The sequence below is a fragment of the Misgurnus anguillicaudatus genome, chromosome 5 (genome assembly GCF_027580225.2).
Source record: "Misgurnus anguillicaudatus chromosome 5, ASM2758022v2, whole genome shotgun sequence".
NCBI lineage: Eukaryota > Metazoa > Chordata > Actinopteri > Cypriniformes > Cobitidae > Misgurnus > Misgurnus anguillicaudatus.
In genome coordinates, this window is record NC_073341.2 from 20,513,325 (window position 1) to 20,530,838 (window position 17,514).

A 17,514-nucleotide genomic window follows, 5' to 3' on the forward strand; every position below is an offset into this window, starting at 1 on the left:
GTCATCTGTGGCCTTTTAGTAGCAGGTGGTGTTTTGTGACTTTTTTTTTTATTTGACGCAGCAACTCCAATAGTGGTCCACATCCCCTACTTTCACTCTAGTGTAGTGAAACTTAAAAAAGGAAGTTTCATGATGCCAATTAACTCATAACTCTGCCAAACGTCCTGTTTTTGTTGGAGTGCTATGTACTGACACACCATTCCTGCTCTATTGGATGGTTTTGCATTTTTAACTGTGAGGCAGAGAAAGCGAGGTGCAGTTTTGTGCCATGTGAATGAAGCAGTGCAAGAATTGTGGACTAGACATGCGGTGAGGTGATGCTGAGGTCACGTAGGAAGTGTTTTCTGCAGGGTCAGGAGTTAGGAAATGTGAAACTCCAGATGAGAGAGAGCGAGAGATGTCTATACGAATACCATAGTGTCAGAGGGGCTCTTAGCATGTTTTCCTGTCACTTTGCTGATGCCATTTACCAAAAAACCTTGGTTAATTTAACATTTGACATCAGTTACGATTAATGAACGATTATTATTATGATTATTTGCCTCATAGTTCACTGGCAAGGTCTGAAAATTTAAGGAGCGCAAGCAGAAAATTTAGGGCACACCTTAAATCAGCCTGCAATGTAGGGCTGGTTATTGATTCAAATGTTCCAGATCGATTCGATTTCGATTTACAAGCTTATAAATCGATCCGGTTTTGATTCTCTGTAAGATTTTCGATTGCGATTCTCGGGATGGTTTTTATACTTGATTCTCAATTCAACTCAATGAATATAGATTTAATACAAATACTATATAAAAAAGAACAGTGAGCAGAAGTTTACAAGTGGGTAATTAATAAAAAGAAATTAAAATCCTTTACACGTTTCTCATCTTCTATCCAGTTTTTCTTAACTGGGCACCTTATGTCTAAAACCTTTATTCTCATATAAGGGTGGTTTCCCGGACAGAGATTAGCTTAAACCAGAACTAGGTCTTAGTTTAATTAGGGAATATAACTAGTTTTACCAAACATGTCTTACTAAAAACATTACTTGTGTGCATTTTGATGCAAAACAAAGGGCATTGATGTATTTTAAGATATGTCAGTGCAAGTTGTTTTTAGTTTGGACAGCTCTTATGTTTATTTTACAGGGGTGCAAACTTGTCACCTTTCGGCGAAATTCGCCGTTTTTGATCCAAAATAGGTCATTCTTGTGATTCGTCTAGATCCGATGAGTTTTTGAAAATGAGGGGTGAGGGGGGTCTGCGACATGGTAGCAGTAAATTAAATTATGAAAATCATGTCCAGCTATTGTGGTAACGATGTCAAATTACTAGCCAGTTTGGCGGGTTATGTTTTACAATTTATAGCCACCTCATTTGCTGCCGAAGTTTAAGCAGTCTGCAGATTGAGTGCACACACTTAACTCATAGTATTTTCTCATTTGAGGTTACGCGCCTACGTCACGTTGCTGTGCGCGTGGTCATAAAGCTTAACATTTGTTCACGCACCGCAGTTAGTTAAGTGATTAAGCCGTTGACAACAGTGTTTATGCGCTATATACCTGTTTCTTTTTAAGAGGAGCGTGCAAGCCGTGTATCCGCTTCTCATTAAGCTCGTGAGTATTTTGCCGTTGTATTAAATGCATACACGCGTCAGACCTGCCAACCTGTACGCATTTTGCGTAGCAGGTACTCATTTTGACCTCAAAGTACGGTGGTACGACTTGTCACACTAAACTACGCAAAAACCTGATGACGCCCTTTGCCGGGCGAAGTACTCAAAAGAAGCAACAGAAAAAAGAAAAATATGTTCAATCATAGCACTGGGCTCATCCACCACATAGAAAGTGGGGATGATTGACAAGTCGCATGGCCAATCAGTAACAAGAGTCTGCTATCGATGGAATCACAAAATCCAGCGTGATCTCCTTCCTCCACCCAGTTTCTGACCATCTTTTTCAACGGAGAGTCAAGACGTCTGACCCGCTAAGGTAAACTGGTCAGGGTGGATGTGCAAATAATGAAATAATGCATTAGCTTAATCCTATGAAGTCGATGGTCGCGCGGGCTCCGTTTCATAACGCGCACTTGACCGCAAGATGCGCTAACATTACTTCTGATTTGTAAATGGGCATCATTTATAATTGAGCGCTTGCGAAAAAGTACAATGATTTTTACCATGGGGCAGATCATCCAGTTTTAGTCAAATAAAAACGGAAAGTTCACTCTCAGTGAGGGGAATCCACCTGACATCCGAGTGAAGCGGATTAAATGCGTTCTGAAATAACGCGCTCTTGATAATTGTCAATAAATTAAAACATAATATACAAACCACATCAAATAAAGTTTTATAAATGGAGAATGTCTCGAGCGCCCACGTGATAGGTGCCTATGCTGTACTGTACTGTAAACAAAGCTACAATAAATTACAGACAGACATACAGTTAACAGCACTACTGTCACAGTTATGGTTGAATTTAAAGAATGTTAACTCTAAAATACTGTCTTAAAGGGATAGTTAACTTAAAACACGTAATTCAGTCATAGTTTACATAACAGAACAGACTATCCAAAAATTTGAGTTTCTTTATTGTGTAATACACAAGTTTTTAAAGTGTTGATAACCACAGTGTCTGGTCCCACTCCATTGTATTTTTTTGCTGGTCAGGGAAAAACAAAAAAAATTCTCAAATGTGTGTTCACATTAGTAAATGCATTATGAACAAAAAATGAACATTATATTGTATATAAGCATTCATTAATTCTTGTTTATGTAATTACAGTAATTGATGTTAGTAATTGATGTTGCATTAACTATGCTAACAGGTTCAAATTTGATTTAAATAAAAATGCTAAAAGCATTATATATATACCCCTGATGAGTTTGCACCCCTGATTTTAGTCTAGGACTAGTCTAATCCCTGTCCAGGAAACCGCCCCATAATGTTTTTAGTGTTAATGTAGGCTAGAAGTTCTTCCGTTCTCTCTATCTCTCATCTCTCCAATGTCTCATTTTAAACACTCGTGTGCACGTCTTTTCGCGGTATTGATTGAGATGTGTTGACTTACACGGGCTGCATAGACCCATTGGTAAATTCAACTGAGTGTATGGTGACATAAGATGATTGACACGCCATACAATGTGCGCTAAAAACCCTGTCGCGTATTCCGTATTTTTGTCACGGATGTACACACAGGCGCGAGTACTTGTAAAAAACCACTGCATTTCTCTTGGGCACTAGATCAGTGATTCCCAACCGGGGGTACGCGTACCCCAGGGGGTACGTGAAGAGTTTCCAGGGGGTACGCGAAAATATTTACATTTTGCTTTGATCTCATTTACTTTTAATAAAAAAGTCTTTCGTTTGTCCAGTCATTTACCTAAGATTTATTTTTGTGAGGAAAGCATTGTAAAAAGGACAACTTTGTAATTTTAATCTTATCATTAATATAATTAGCCGTCATGAGTAAATGCGCTGCATGATCCAAAACGCAATAGCGATGTCCAACTCAAGAACGATCTGACTATTTTCAATGAACCTGAATAGTTTCTAAAGACACAAAGTTTATTAACTATAAATAATGTTCAAATAATGTTATAATATTCATTCCCGCTGCCATTGCATTTTCAAATGATGCAAAAAAACTTTTGCATTGTCTTTGGCTAACATATTTTGTCCCGTATGATTTCTTTTGTATTTATAGAGAATGTCTTAACACATTTTGTTTCTCTCTATATATGAACAGAATAATTTAACTTATTTGCTCACATTAATTATCAGTAACTTAAATTGAGATTTTAGTAAATTTAGGGCATTTACTAAAAAGGACGTGAGAGCTCAATTCCAAATAAGCGCCGGAGTGGAAAATTTGCGTGTGATTCACTACAAAGCGCAAATAAAATACACAGCCACAATAATGACATAAGCACATTTCTCTAATGACCATTTGCAATCTATTAAGAGCAGAGCAAATTAGAACAGGGTCGCAAATAAGAGACCTCGGCAGGACATTGCAATGAAAATGCGGACTGCGGAGTGTGAAATTCCAGCTAAGTAAAAGTACATTAAGAATCGGAGGACAAAGATGAAAGGTAAAATAAGTTTTGAAATGCCTGATTTGACTTCTCCTCCTCTTTTCTCCAGCAAATTAAACATAGCATGGCTTTGCAAACTATATATTTATTTTTAAAGTATGTTCCTCTGGCAAAATTTAATACTCTCCTCGCATTAATGTTGCTTCTAAAAGGAAAACTTCCACAAATGCATATGCAATAAGGTCGCAAAAATAACACCTTTTCAGAGCTAAATATCTACTGCATGTCTTTAGTAAGTTCAGTCGTTATTTAACGCCAAAATTATGATTTGCGCAAGCTGTTAGTAAATCTGGCCCTTAAAGGGGTCATATGATGAATTTTTTTAATTTGTAAAATAAGTCTTTGGCGTTCCCAGAGTCCGTATGTGAAGTTTTATCTTAAAACACCCTACAGATAATTAATTATAGCATGTCAAAATTGCCATTTTGTAGGCCTGAGCAAAATATGCTGTTTTTGGTTCATTTAAAATGCAAATGAGCTGATAAAATGCAAACACTGATCGCAATGATAGTGGTTTGTTGAAATAAACATGCTTCATCAGTCAGTGCTTTTTACTTTAATGTTTAAATTAATTAATTAATTAATATTACTAATTATTTTTCTTTAAAACACAACTTTGGTTTAGTTTCGATGAAGGGGTACTTGAGCCTTACTGATAGGGCTGTGGGGGTACTTAGGGCTAAAAAGGTTGGGAACCACTGCACTAGATGATCCTGCTGCTCAGTTAACAAAGTGTTTGAGCTCTCCTCCACGTTTCTCTATGCCACTTACTGGACAGGCGGAGTCATGTAACGGTAGTTTGTTTTAAAAGGAGAGTATTAACAGGATTAAAAACCAAAATAACCAACATGATAAAATGAGGTCGGTTAGAGTTTCTGAATTTCGGTTTCGATTACTTTTCAATTAAACATCCAGCCCTATTTGGTTGGCTTTCTCTATGCTTAATCGCTTACAAAACTGTCAACAACTTCTCTATTTACAGCATGAGAAAGCCAGATGACAGTTTCTGGGAGCGATCCAGAATCATAATTCACTAGAGACTGAGCTCATCTGCATGTTCTGTTCTTCAGCTTTGTCAAATAAAGACCAAATAAATTTTTCTTGAGATTTTGTTTGGCCATTTGTTCCCTGGCAGTTGTGCTATTTTTGACTCAGTGCAGAGGCTGATAGTTTTATATAATATTGCCTCATAATACTCTCACTCTCATGCCATCATATTTTTCAGTCAAACACATACAAATAACTTTATATTAAAATGCCATCATGTCATCTTATTTGGGGGTCAACATGTTGAAGCTCCAGCAAGCATGTACTGTACATCCATCATTAAAGGGAGAGTTTACCCAAAAAAAACCTGCCATAATTTGCTCACCCTCATGTTTTTCTAAACCTGTATGAGTTTCTTTATTCAGTTGAACACAAAAGAAGATAAAGGCCTATTTTGATAAATGTTAGTAAGAAATGATAGTAGGAAAAACTAATACAATGGAAGTCAATGGGTACCGCCAACCGTGTTCTTACTGTCATTTATCAGAACTGAATAAAGAAACTCATACAGGTTTGAGAGTAAATTATGACTCCAGTTATTATATTACGGGTCCGTTGAATGCTTGAATCTGATTGGCTGATGAACGTTCTGAGGTGTGCAATTATTTTCTGGGAAATGCACGGCGAATGTAGTTCCAGGCAGCTCTCTTGACCGCATTACAGTTCCCTATCACCTCGCATAGTTAACTGTAGTAACGGACTAACAAAAACAACATGACAGACGATTTTCTGAGGCAATAACATCGCTGTTTAGAGACACACAGAGCAGCCCGCTCTATCTCGCTCGCTCGCTCTCTCGCTCTCTCTCTCTCTCTTTCTTCTCTCTGTGTCACTGTCGCTCTCGCTCTTTCTAATAATAACTTCATTAAAAACTGCATTAGAATGCTATCAATGGCTCAAGCCTCCATTGCCAGCTTTAAAATGACGTTTTGGAGCAAGCAAAAGCGCCATTGGATGAGACGCGGAAGAAATAGTCCTACTCACAGTAGCGATTTAAGTAAAACAGACGAATCTCTTTAAATATCATGTGATTGACGTCTTGAGGTGTGGTAACCGTAGTATAAGTGGAATAATTGACTCCAGGTCATTGAATTATTGAAAAATAATGCACACCCACCCGAGGTGTAGTGGTATATTTAGCTGTAGAGATGGAGCGCTTTTTTAATCCCTGTGTGCACTATTTTTCGTTTCATGTAGCCAGAGAACCCAGTCCTGTTTAAAGTTTCCCTACGGCAAATGTTTATACTGGAGTTTGTTTTTGCATGAAAGCAGAGGATTTCTTAAACGTTGTCCTAAACAACTTTTGGTAATGGAGGTACTGTTTTCCTTTATTTCTTTTTTTAAAAGCTTTCTGACCCCAAAATTCTACTAATTTTTGAAGTTCTCCATATGTGATCTTTGGAGAGTCTTTGGCCACTTAAATAATTCTCCATTAAGACAATATAGACACATGTCCTCTTTCAGGCTGATTTGCAACATCTTCAGTCGATTAAAACGTTGTCATTATTGCCTTAATTGTGGAAATACTATTTCCTTAAAGCCACTTTCTATTTTCAACTCAACAATCTTTTGCTGCACATCAGAACTATGGTCTTTGGTTTTACTCATTGTGATGAATGAATAAGGGGATTTGGGCTTTGTGTTACTTCATATTAATTCTCCGGTGAAACTGGAAGTTATGACTGGACAACATCATGTTTCCAGTCACCTTGGTGTGCTAAGAAAATTTTAATATAAATGGGAATATATACTTCAGCGATATTTTACCCATATAAATATCTAGGGGAGCCAATAATTGTCCATTCTGTATTAGAGAAAAACATTTATTTCATGGTGTAATTCCCCCCACACTTTCAATTGTTTAACTTTAATGAAACATCATTTTTTTGTGATTTTTTTTTTTTAAATTAGAGCTCAAAATGAGAAACGTAGATTTATTTTCACAACTTTCTTTGCTCATATTTACCAAGGGGGATAATATTTTTTGTCCACAAAGTATGTCTTTCATAATATCACAAAACGTATCGGTTTGCTTTATGTATATGTTAAGTAAACTATTTATATTTTAAGCTTACTTAGGAATCAGTACATTGCATAATATCCATTGAAACATGAATAACATTGATAACATAAAATCTCATTGGTTCTCAGATGAACTTACTGTGCTGATCTCTATCTTGCCATGGATATGCAATGTATCGATCGCTAAATAATCTCAAAATATTAATATATTCATTTATTACACAATTTATTAAATTAAATTATGAGAGAATTTTCCTATTCTGTTGACCTATTACTACAACAGACGTTGCTTCTCAGTTGACGGGTTTATTCTTGCGTACAGGTGTTGTTTGTTGACCTCATATTAAGATGAGGTTGTCATTTTATCTGAGGATGTCAGATTTGCTTGGTGTACATTTTCTTTAAACCACAATTAATGTTTTGCATTGTCTGAGAAAAATGCAGGTCTCATCCTGGGTTGGAAACATTTCCGTGCAGTACTCCCACAGTCTCTACCCCGCATTCGTGCTTGGTTATGGGATTTTCGGTGGTCAGTCAGATAGCAGCACTAACAGAAGAATGCAGATGTGAAAATACTGAAAGCTTTCACTATGAGCTCCACTGACCAAGGTCATCGCTTTATATCTTTACATTCCATTTACATTATGTAGTTGGTCAATGGAAATGTGGTTTTGGTTCCTGAAAACAAAGGAAATATCTCCTTATTGGCTGTTTAAGTGTAATTGCCAGGAAATGGAAACAAAGTTTATGATTTTCGCGGTCGATACATCTGCAATGTCATTTTGATGCTCCTTACAAACAAAGACCACCACAGATTGGCAACCACATTTACCACTGAATGGAGTAAGTGGGCTTTTATGGTGTGTGGCTGGCTCTGGTGTGCTGCAAATATGTGAAAGTGTTCGATTTAGCTTTTCAGTACGCAAAGCTCTTTACAACTATTCTATAAGGCACTGAGAAAATTGGCTTAACCAGAAACAATGAGGAAGAAGAAATGAAAAAGGGATCCTTGTTAAAGCACCTACCCTACCTAAGTGACGAGACTTAAACTGAGCGCTTCCGGTTGATCTTTTTTTAAAACAAGTAGCCAGAGGAACAGCTTTGAGAAAGCCAGATGCTTTTAGATGTGTATTACCTGCAGTGTCTGATATTGACCTGCCAATGGCAAGCAAATTGAGAACATTATGCAATGGCATTTTATCTGAATTTTTTTTTAGCTTTACATGGATATTTACAAACATATAACACTAACATAAAGTTAAACACCCATGAGAAGACCCATTATGATTTTGTTCCTCATTTTTTATTGGACGTAATTACAATGGTAAACAATATATGAAGGTAAAGTTACTAATAAACTACTGTAAGCCAAGTTTTACTTGGTGTGTGGTGCATGCTCATATTGTTATTGGGTCTCATACTGTGTTCATGTATTTATTCTCATTCAGTTGTTATTAGATGTAAACCGTTTATGTAAATAGCACACACATTCCCTTGATAATCAGTTTCTGTAACAGTTACAGCATTACAGGTGCCAGGAAGTACCACAGACAGTACTTCATCTCTATAAAGTAGTTCATGCATGTATCTAAACTTTACGCCTACGGTAAATGTTTGAACATTCTTACTGACAAAAGACATTTTGTCTTGTATGTTTCATGGGAGAATACAGTTTGTGCTCTACCTGCTGATATACTGTCAGATTAAATCCATACGCAGCTCCTCAGAACAGAGGAACTGAAAAAAGGACCTTCACGCTGCTCCCAGTGCTTTCAGAAATTGTGCCTTTTAACTGTTGCTAAAAACAGCATCGGCCGCAGTCCAGAGCATAAAAAGAGAAAATAGATGTCTTTCTTTTAAGTTGCTTGTCGCTGCTGATGTTGATGTCAGTGCATTGCAGCATACCGTCCCGTCATGTTGCTTGCTACCAAACAACGTCTGGCAGTTCCTGAGAAGTTCTTAGTGTGGAAAACCGCTAAATTTTAATCCATTCAGCTCAGACTGTGCTTTTATGCAAAATATCTTGCTTTTCATATATAAGCTATTATTGCTGAAAAATCTCTAGATTTGATTTAGCCTTTGGAATATTTTATTTATAGGATAATTTACTTTTTTCATTCCATTTGATACCAGAATTCTGAGTATTTGCCAAAACCGATCAGATCCTAATAGGGGTGGGCGATAAACCGGTAGAAATTTGTCAACCGGTGCGGTAGAGATTTTGGACTATCGTCTCTATCGAGGTTACACGCCCACGTCACGCTCCTGTGCACATGGTCACGAAAATGTAATGTTTATACCCGTATTTAAGCATCGTAGTTTTAAAACGAGTTATTTTAAGCAATTGAAACACAAACAACAGATCTATGCGTGCACTCGTTCTGTGTGTGAGGAGCACGCAAGTTGCGCAACCGCTGCTCTTTCTGTAGCCGCCTTTCCACTGCACACGACAAACGACGGCCGTTAAACCGGAAGTCATTCTTTTCCTATGGAGAGTCGCAAAGGGGTTGCGTGAGGTGCCGACCATCTGCGGATGCATACATTTCGGATCCGCTTTGAGCGTTAGATCTGTTAAAATTTTTTAACTTGTGCGACTAAACAGCATGCGATATGCTGACCAGAAGTGATGTATTTCATTGTATTCCAATCATAAATTTTGTGTAAGGTTTAAATGTTTAATCCTTTTTGTTTAACTTTATTAGCACTTGAATCCATAAAAAAACCTGATTGCTGATAATAAACACATTATTAATTTAATTTGTGTATTATTTTAATCTCGTCTTCATACATTTTCTCCAAAAAATATTGGTAATCTTTGTCATATATGCATAGCTGTTTATTGTTTCATTCCTTTGCATTCATTTATTTATTCTACCATGGTAAACATATTATAATGAAGCCTCTTGCGCTTGAATGAGCTTCTCTCCCATATACGATTAAACTGAAACTTCATTATGACTGCCACTAGGGGGCGAACTCCGACTGTCGTTTCGGTATATCGTGTGCAGTGGAAAGGCTGCTTGTCTGTGAGGAGCACGTAAGTCGTGCAACCGCTGCTCATTAAGCTCATGAGCATTTTCCCCGCTTTATTGGCCTTAAATACGTAAATGCGTCAAAATTCCACCATTTAGGGCTTAAGAGAACGTGAACAGCTAAAAGAGAAAATGCATGTTTACAAGTATATTGGATCCGGTCTTAAAGGGGAAGTTACCTATTTTTTCTCCTGTCTGTCACTTATGTTTATCAAACAGCATTGAGAGAAAATCTCTCCCTGCTCTTGACTAAATCACTTTTCTACCTTAAATAAAAAAAATATATACATACATACATAATTATTTATTATCATTCCTTTATCATTGACTGTTTATTTTCAGAGAGCTTGAGTTTTGTTTGTTTTATCTTCTTTTTATGCTTGTATAAGGTTTTTGAGAGAATTATAAGATTTCTATGGTATTAAAGATTTTAATAACAGAAAAACCTTATTAAAACATTAAAAACCGCTACTGTGATACATATCGTTATCATGATATAAAATGAATCCTATCGTGATAGAAGATTTTGGTCATATCGCCCACCCCTAGATCCTACTGTATTTTTTGGTTTATTTTTTAATGACCGATTGACAGTAAATGATTTATACTTTGTATGTTATCCAGTTTATATTATTTAAGTAACATCAGCATTACATTTACATTTGATCAAATAAATAATTAGCCAAGGGTATTTTTTTAAATCAGAATTGTTGGTATTGCCTATGATCACTGATCAGACTTGGCCTTACAATAAGGTTCGTAATATTGAATTGTTGATTTGAATAATTGCTGTTTAATCATATTTTACTCCGTTTAATGTTTTTGCATGCCATCCATTTACACCAAACCAATAAGCAGGCATGGTGCACTCCATGCTCAGCTGTTTCACAGGTTTAACAGAAACATACCAAAGCAGTCGTGTGCTTTGTGCTGACTCTGGTACTAAAAGGTGAAGTAATTAAAAAATGTTTTGGTTCAGCATGCCCTTTGGACCATATAAAATTCATGCAATTTTCCAATGCTGAATGTTGGTGTTTATGGCCTCATAAGAACATTGCTCTATTCAATCCCACTCGGAGGAAATAGAGCGGCCTTCCTGTTTAGACATGATTATGTGTCTTACACAGCAGGATCCACGCTCAGTTTATTTAACTTGCCGTCAGTGGCTTTACAGCTTTCATAGGCTTCATTTGCTCATATTATTAAGTACTGCGATCCACTGTAATGCCGAAATCAGCTAATCAGTTAAACTACTAGAACAGCATTGTGAAGTCCAATACTAAATACAAAACTGGATTGCTCTGAAGTGATCATAGTATTAGAGACCTTTATAAATTATTTATTTGGATGCAAACCAAAAAAATGGCTTACTCAACCCAAAAAAGGCTTAAAGTACGGTACAGTACAGTATTATGAAACATGAAGGTCTTTCCACATGTTTCTAGCGAATAAAAATTCCAAAGAAAGTTAGACATCACATGACCCAGCAGCATACATGATTTATGGTAAAAAGTCTTGAAATACATGATGATTATCTGTAATCCAGGGCGTTGCATAAGAGTTATTTAGTGTTTTTGGTGTACTAGAATAACTCATATCGATCAAAACTTGCTCCAATCTCACAGCTTTCTTACAAATATTTTTTGGTTTCTACCCTTAAGGTCTTTTTGTGTTCTGCATTAATTTTTCGGAATACAGTTGGCGGCTCTTATTAAGAAACAGGGTTGGCATCACTTACCTACGGCCCTTTTATTCATTGTATCAATTTTACATGAAGATCACATTCAGCTGTCTTAATGTTGTATTTATGTTTCAATTTCTCTCCTTTGCTTGTTTTGCCCCCTAGCACTGTGGCTGAGCTGAACGATGGTGAAGCCAGACATTCACACTCTGGCCCACCACCTGAAGCAGGAGCGGCTGTATGTTGCGTCTGAGAAACAGCTCCTCCAGAGACTCAACAACGAGGTTCTGAAGACAGCTGAGAAGCTCTACAGGGCGGCCTGGATCGCCAAACAGCAAAGGATCAATCTTGACCGCCTCATACTCACCAGGTGACTGCACTTCTCATGGTTATCTTTCATAAATGGGCAAATTACCTGAAGTTTAAGATCATCTTATTAGTGGTGGCTCTTAAAAGGTGAGTCTGGATAAATCTTGCTGGGCAGGTTCTGATTCCTTTTAAAGCTACAGCCCAAGATTAGAGCATTTTTACAGGGTTTGGTTCTAGTGCTGTAATTTTCTAAAACCTTCTCTAAATAACACACAAACTGGAACGGCAAAATCCTGTAATTAAATATGCAAAGACATAGCTTGTCTTTGCTTGTTCGTATTCTTTTGTTCTCGTTCTATACTCTGGAACAATGATTCTTCAAAGTCGAAGAGGCAATAAAACTGTCAAACTTTACACTGTACTACTGCAATACCCAGCAGCCCTCTTGCTATTCCTTAACTTTCTTAATCTCTTTGAATCAACTTTTTTGCTCCATCTCCTGCAACAGCTAGGAAATGTCAGACAGACTTATGCTTTTGTTTAAAACGTATATTTATGTAAGCTTTTGGCCTAAAACAGGTTGTCCGGCATTGGCCTACATTTAAACCCACACACAGTCCTTCCTCTAAATGTCTCTTCTTCTCACCAGTGCCGAGGCGTCCCCGGCAGAATGCTGCCAACATGCCAAGGTTCTCGAGGACACACAGTTTGTGGATGGTTATAAAACGCTGGGCTTTCAGGAGAGCATCTACGGGGAGTTCCTGGGCCGGCTCAGGGAAAACCCACGGCTGGTGGCCTCATGTCTTGTGGCGGGAGAGCGACTGAACCATGAGCACACTCAAGGAGTCATACACACAGTCTTCACATCACTCTATGGCAACTGCATCATGCAAGAAGATGAAAGCTACCTGCTGCAGGTAAATCAAACAAAAATAAAGCTTACATATCGACATTACATACTTGAAATGTTGGGCACATTCAGAAAATATTTAGATATAAACCAGTATCTGTGAAAAATAAATATCAGGAATGTTTAAGCAAGGTAACATCTGCTTTGTTTAACTCATTTCGTCCTGCTGCAATCAGGTGCTTCGCTATCTGGTGGAATTCGAGTTAAAGGAGAATGACAACCCACGTCGCTTGTTGAGGCGAGGCACGTGTGCATTCAGCATCCTCTTTAAGCTCTTTTCCGAGGGCCTGTATTCTGCCAAGCTCTTCCTCACCGCCACCCTCCATGAGCCCATAATGCAGCTGCTGGTAGAGGACGAGGACCATTTGGAGACGGATCCCGCCAAACTGATCGATCGCTTCACTCCAGCTCAGCAGGAGCGCCTATTTGGGGAGAAGGGCACTGAGGAGTACCGCAGGAAGGTCCAAGCGGCGGTGGAGGCCAATGAGGCCAAGCTGGTGACCCTGGTCAACTCCTTCATTGGGTACCTGAAGCAGAACACCTACTGTTTCCCACAGAGCCTGCGCTGGATCGTGTCTCAGATGTATAAGACACTGGCACGGGTGGAGAGGTTAGAGGTCGGAGAGGTGAGGAAGATGTGCACCGACCTGCTGCTCACGTGTTTCATCTGCCCAGCCATTGTCAACCCCGAGCAGTATGGCATCATCTCGGACGCACCAATTAATGAGGTGGCACGCTTCAACCTCATGCAGGTAGAGGATGATGGTTATCCTTTTTCATTACAGTTTGTCTGTCAAAAAACTGCAAAAACAGTCAGTAATTCAAATTATTTAGCCATCTTTGATCACAGTATACATTTTGTGTTGTCAAACTTAGGTTTAGGTACACACAATAAGGTAACGGTATTCAATTAATTTTGGTTGAATTGGTTAAATGTATAATATAATCATGGTTCAGTGAGTGAATCTAATGTTAAAACCGATACCACTCTGACTGATGCTGTAAATGATTTGTTAAAATGTCTTTGCTTAATTTTGATCTACATCGCAAGCTCAACCTCTTTTAAATATGATGAATAGATGTATATGAGAATATGTATGTCATAAATAAAATCTAATGTTTTAGGTGGGGCAGTTGTTGCAGCAGTTAGCCATGTCTGATGCAGATGATGGAGATCCTCGACGTAAAAGCAGCTTATTAAAGTTTGATAAGGTAAGAGGCGTGATGATTTCTTGTTTCTTCATCTGAAACTGTAATCTTATGTTTACAGATGTGTTAAGAATAAAATATAAGTAGGCATATTGCATACTGTGCAATGTGCTCTGGAATACTACCTATAAATGTTGATATTATGCAGCATTTATACTATAAGTATATAATATGTAGTACTGAAAATTTCACATTGTATTTGTATGATACTAATAAGGTTTCCCGAATGTTTCCATGCAATGTTTAATGCTTTATTTCTACTTCTCTTTTATTGATCGGTTTGCTTTTGAATTTTCCCAGACATGCGTTGCTGCCTTTTTGGATGTTGTAATTGGTGGACGAGCTGTCGAGACTCCTCCTATGTCCTCAATGAATTTACTGGAGGGCCTTACGCGTACTGTGGTTTACTTGACTCATAATCAACTTTTGGCTCTGGTACGTATTGAAGAATATGTGGGGGATGAACTTTAGCTGATGATTGCATGAAAATACAAATAGGCTAAAGGCCTTCTCACTTAATAGTTATAAAGTCACACCTCTAAAATACTGGTCTACATGTCTGTAACACTGTTACTGAATATGGAGGAAATCTTTAGCTGTTTAAAGGGACACTCCACTTTTTTGGAAAATAGGCTAATTTTCCAGCTCCCCTAGAGTGAAACATTTGATTTTTACCATTTTGGAATTCATTAAACTGATCTCTGGTTCTGGCGTTACCACTTTTAGCATAGCTTAGCATAATCCATTGAATCTGATTAGACCATTAGCATCGTGCTCAAAAATGACCAAAGAGTTTCAATATTTTTTCTATTTAAAACTTGATTCTTCTGTAGTTACATCGTATACTAAGACCGACGGATATTACGCAGTGCCCGAAAATAGTCCTCTGCTATTGAAAGTAACCAAGGGGACTATTTTCAGGCGCTGCGTTATTTCATTGCGCCTGCTTGATTATTACGCCGAAATGAGAGTATAGTTCCTAGCCATATAGGCCTAGAAATGGCAACTTTTAATTTTCTGTCTTAGTACACGATGTAACTACAGAAAAGTCAAGTATTAAATAGGAAAATATAGAAACTCTGGTTATTTTTGAGTGTGATGCTAATGGTCTAATCGGATTCAATGGATTTTGCTAAGCTATGCTAAAAGTGGTATCGCCAGACCTGGAGACCCGGCTGAATGGATTCTAAAACGGTAAAAATCACAATTTTTGTCATCATAAGAGTGCGCCCAACACATGCACCTACAGGAGAATGTAGTATGTTGCCCAGGATATGCATTGTATTTTGTCACAATGTGTATGCGCTGAACAGCTGTATACACGTATGAGTCAAATAAACTATACTTTGCAAGCTGGTACGTTCAGCTGTGCATGTATGTTTACATACACATAAAAACAGACTATACTCCAGGTTTAAGGTGGATTGAGAAGCTTCATTTCAAAATAAATGAATTCAGACTATAGGCTATTGAAATGCTTATGTTCAGTAATTATTTTGACTTCTAAAGCCACTTTCTGATAAAGTCTTTGTAAGGATACTCATCAGCCATCTTTATTTAAAGCTTTTCACATATATGAATACTTAATGCTATTTTTTTTAAATCGGCCTGTCATGTTAATACATTTACATTTTATCAATTAACAGTTCACACTTATTCAGCTCCTCTAACTATGAAAAAATGACTTAACTTCGAGTAAAGTAGACATGCCCAAACCCATCCAACCAATATAGCTGGAACAGTCATACAACATACCTTTCCAATCAAAATGCCTTAACTCTTCCTGCCTAACACTGCCAAGAGGCAGTACCTCTCTATTTCCCTGCATGCCTGTGTTTTCCTCTCAGCATGTGAAGCAATGTGTTCATCAACCAGCTATCATTCAAAAAGCCAATTAGCTTGACTCCTATGCTGTTATTGCATTAGACTCACTGTTTGAAATTCACTAATGATGATAGCTGAATAATGAGACTCACCTGCTTACATTAGCACCACTGATTATAAATGATCTTTCTTTTTTTTTAAAGTAAGCTCACTGTACACCTTCCCTAAACCTGTTTGATTCCAACTTTTTCACATCTACTTTAAATTGTTTTGTGTTCAGTTGGACTTTGTGCGTGCGGTTACAGCGGGAGATCAGCTCAGAGAAGAGGACCACCTGGCTCTGGAGACCTTGCTCATCAATGTACCTCAGTCCCGCACGATAAAGAGCAACAGCCTGGAGCTCACACCCTCTAACACGCCCCAGCTTTCTCCAGCAACAACGCCCGCCAACAAAAAGAACAGACTTCCCATTGGTAACTCTCCTGCATTAGATTTATTTGCAAGTTCATTTGCTGTATGTTAATTCCCTTCAATTACACCTGAGACACAGTGTTTATGTACTCTTAAGAAATTTGTATTTTTTAATGTTCTAAAACAATACAAGCACAGGCTTAATTTATACTTTGTCTACTATCATCTCCGGATTAGAGGTCTTATACAAACTTTGAATTAATGTCTATGCATTGTATTGAATGGAGGTATTACAGTATATATAAATCTTTGCTTTAATTAGTGAAGAAAACACAGACCAAGAGCAAGTTCAAAGTCCAGCAGCACTACACAATCATTTCTCAAGTAGAATTGCTCTTTTGTAAAACCTAGTGAGCTAGGCAGCATTTTTAGTGATCATAATCAAACCAATGTTATTGTCACATCACCAGCAATATGTGCAGTGTTGAGTGAAAGGTCCAGACACTGCAGAAAATGATTACACATACTGTAATGGACAATTAGCAATACACAATATACATAGAAGGAATACACAATAAATGTACACAAGGTACAGAGGATACAAATAATTCTCATAATACGATTGCAGATTTGTAGTGTTTTAATACTGTGGTGTTTGTAGGATTGATTATGAATGCAGTGCATGGTACAGTCCAGGCCAGGTTAAAATATCCAACATGAGTTAAAGTGCAATGCATGTCATAAGATAGTATGGGGATGTGCTGTGCAACATGAAATCTCTTTTAAGATGTAGGCATTTAAAATAATCCAAGAATGCTTGAGTTCAGTGGAAAAAATCAAACTCAACATTGTGTTGTGCACTGAGATACTGCTAATGTAGTGTTATAATGTTTGTAATATATGAGCCATGCTGGCAAATGAGTCGTAATGAGGAAATTAGTTATTTATATTTTGATATTCTCTATTAAAAATTAAATTAAAAACTTCCA

The 17,514-nt window shown here is 37.5% G+C and overlaps 1 protein-coding gene across 6 annotated transcripts in view; it reads left to right on the plus strand.

The window, feature by feature from the left end:
* Window positions 1-17,514, plus strand: part of gapvd1 (GTPase activating protein and VPS9 domains 1) — a 47,687-nt gene that overhangs the window by 3,813 nt on the left and 26,360 nt on the right. For all 6 annotated transcript variants that reach the window (XM_073867722.1, XM_073867723.1, XM_073867724.1 and 3 more), the window contains exons 2-7: window positions 12,028-12,232; window positions 12,821-13,088; window positions 13,258-13,833; window positions 14,207-14,293; window positions 14,591-14,725; window positions 16,395-16,587. In XM_073867722.1, the coding sequence (XP_073723823.1) occupies window positions 12,048-12,232; window positions 12,821-13,088; window positions 13,258-13,833; window positions 14,207-14,293; window positions 14,591-14,725; window positions 16,395-16,587 (1,444 nt within the window). In that variant the 5' untranslated portion in view covers window positions 12,028-12,047. The remainder of the gene's footprint in view (window positions 1-12,027; window positions 12,233-12,820; window positions 13,089-13,257; window positions 13,834-14,206; window positions 14,294-14,590; window positions 14,726-16,394; window positions 16,588-17,514) is intronic.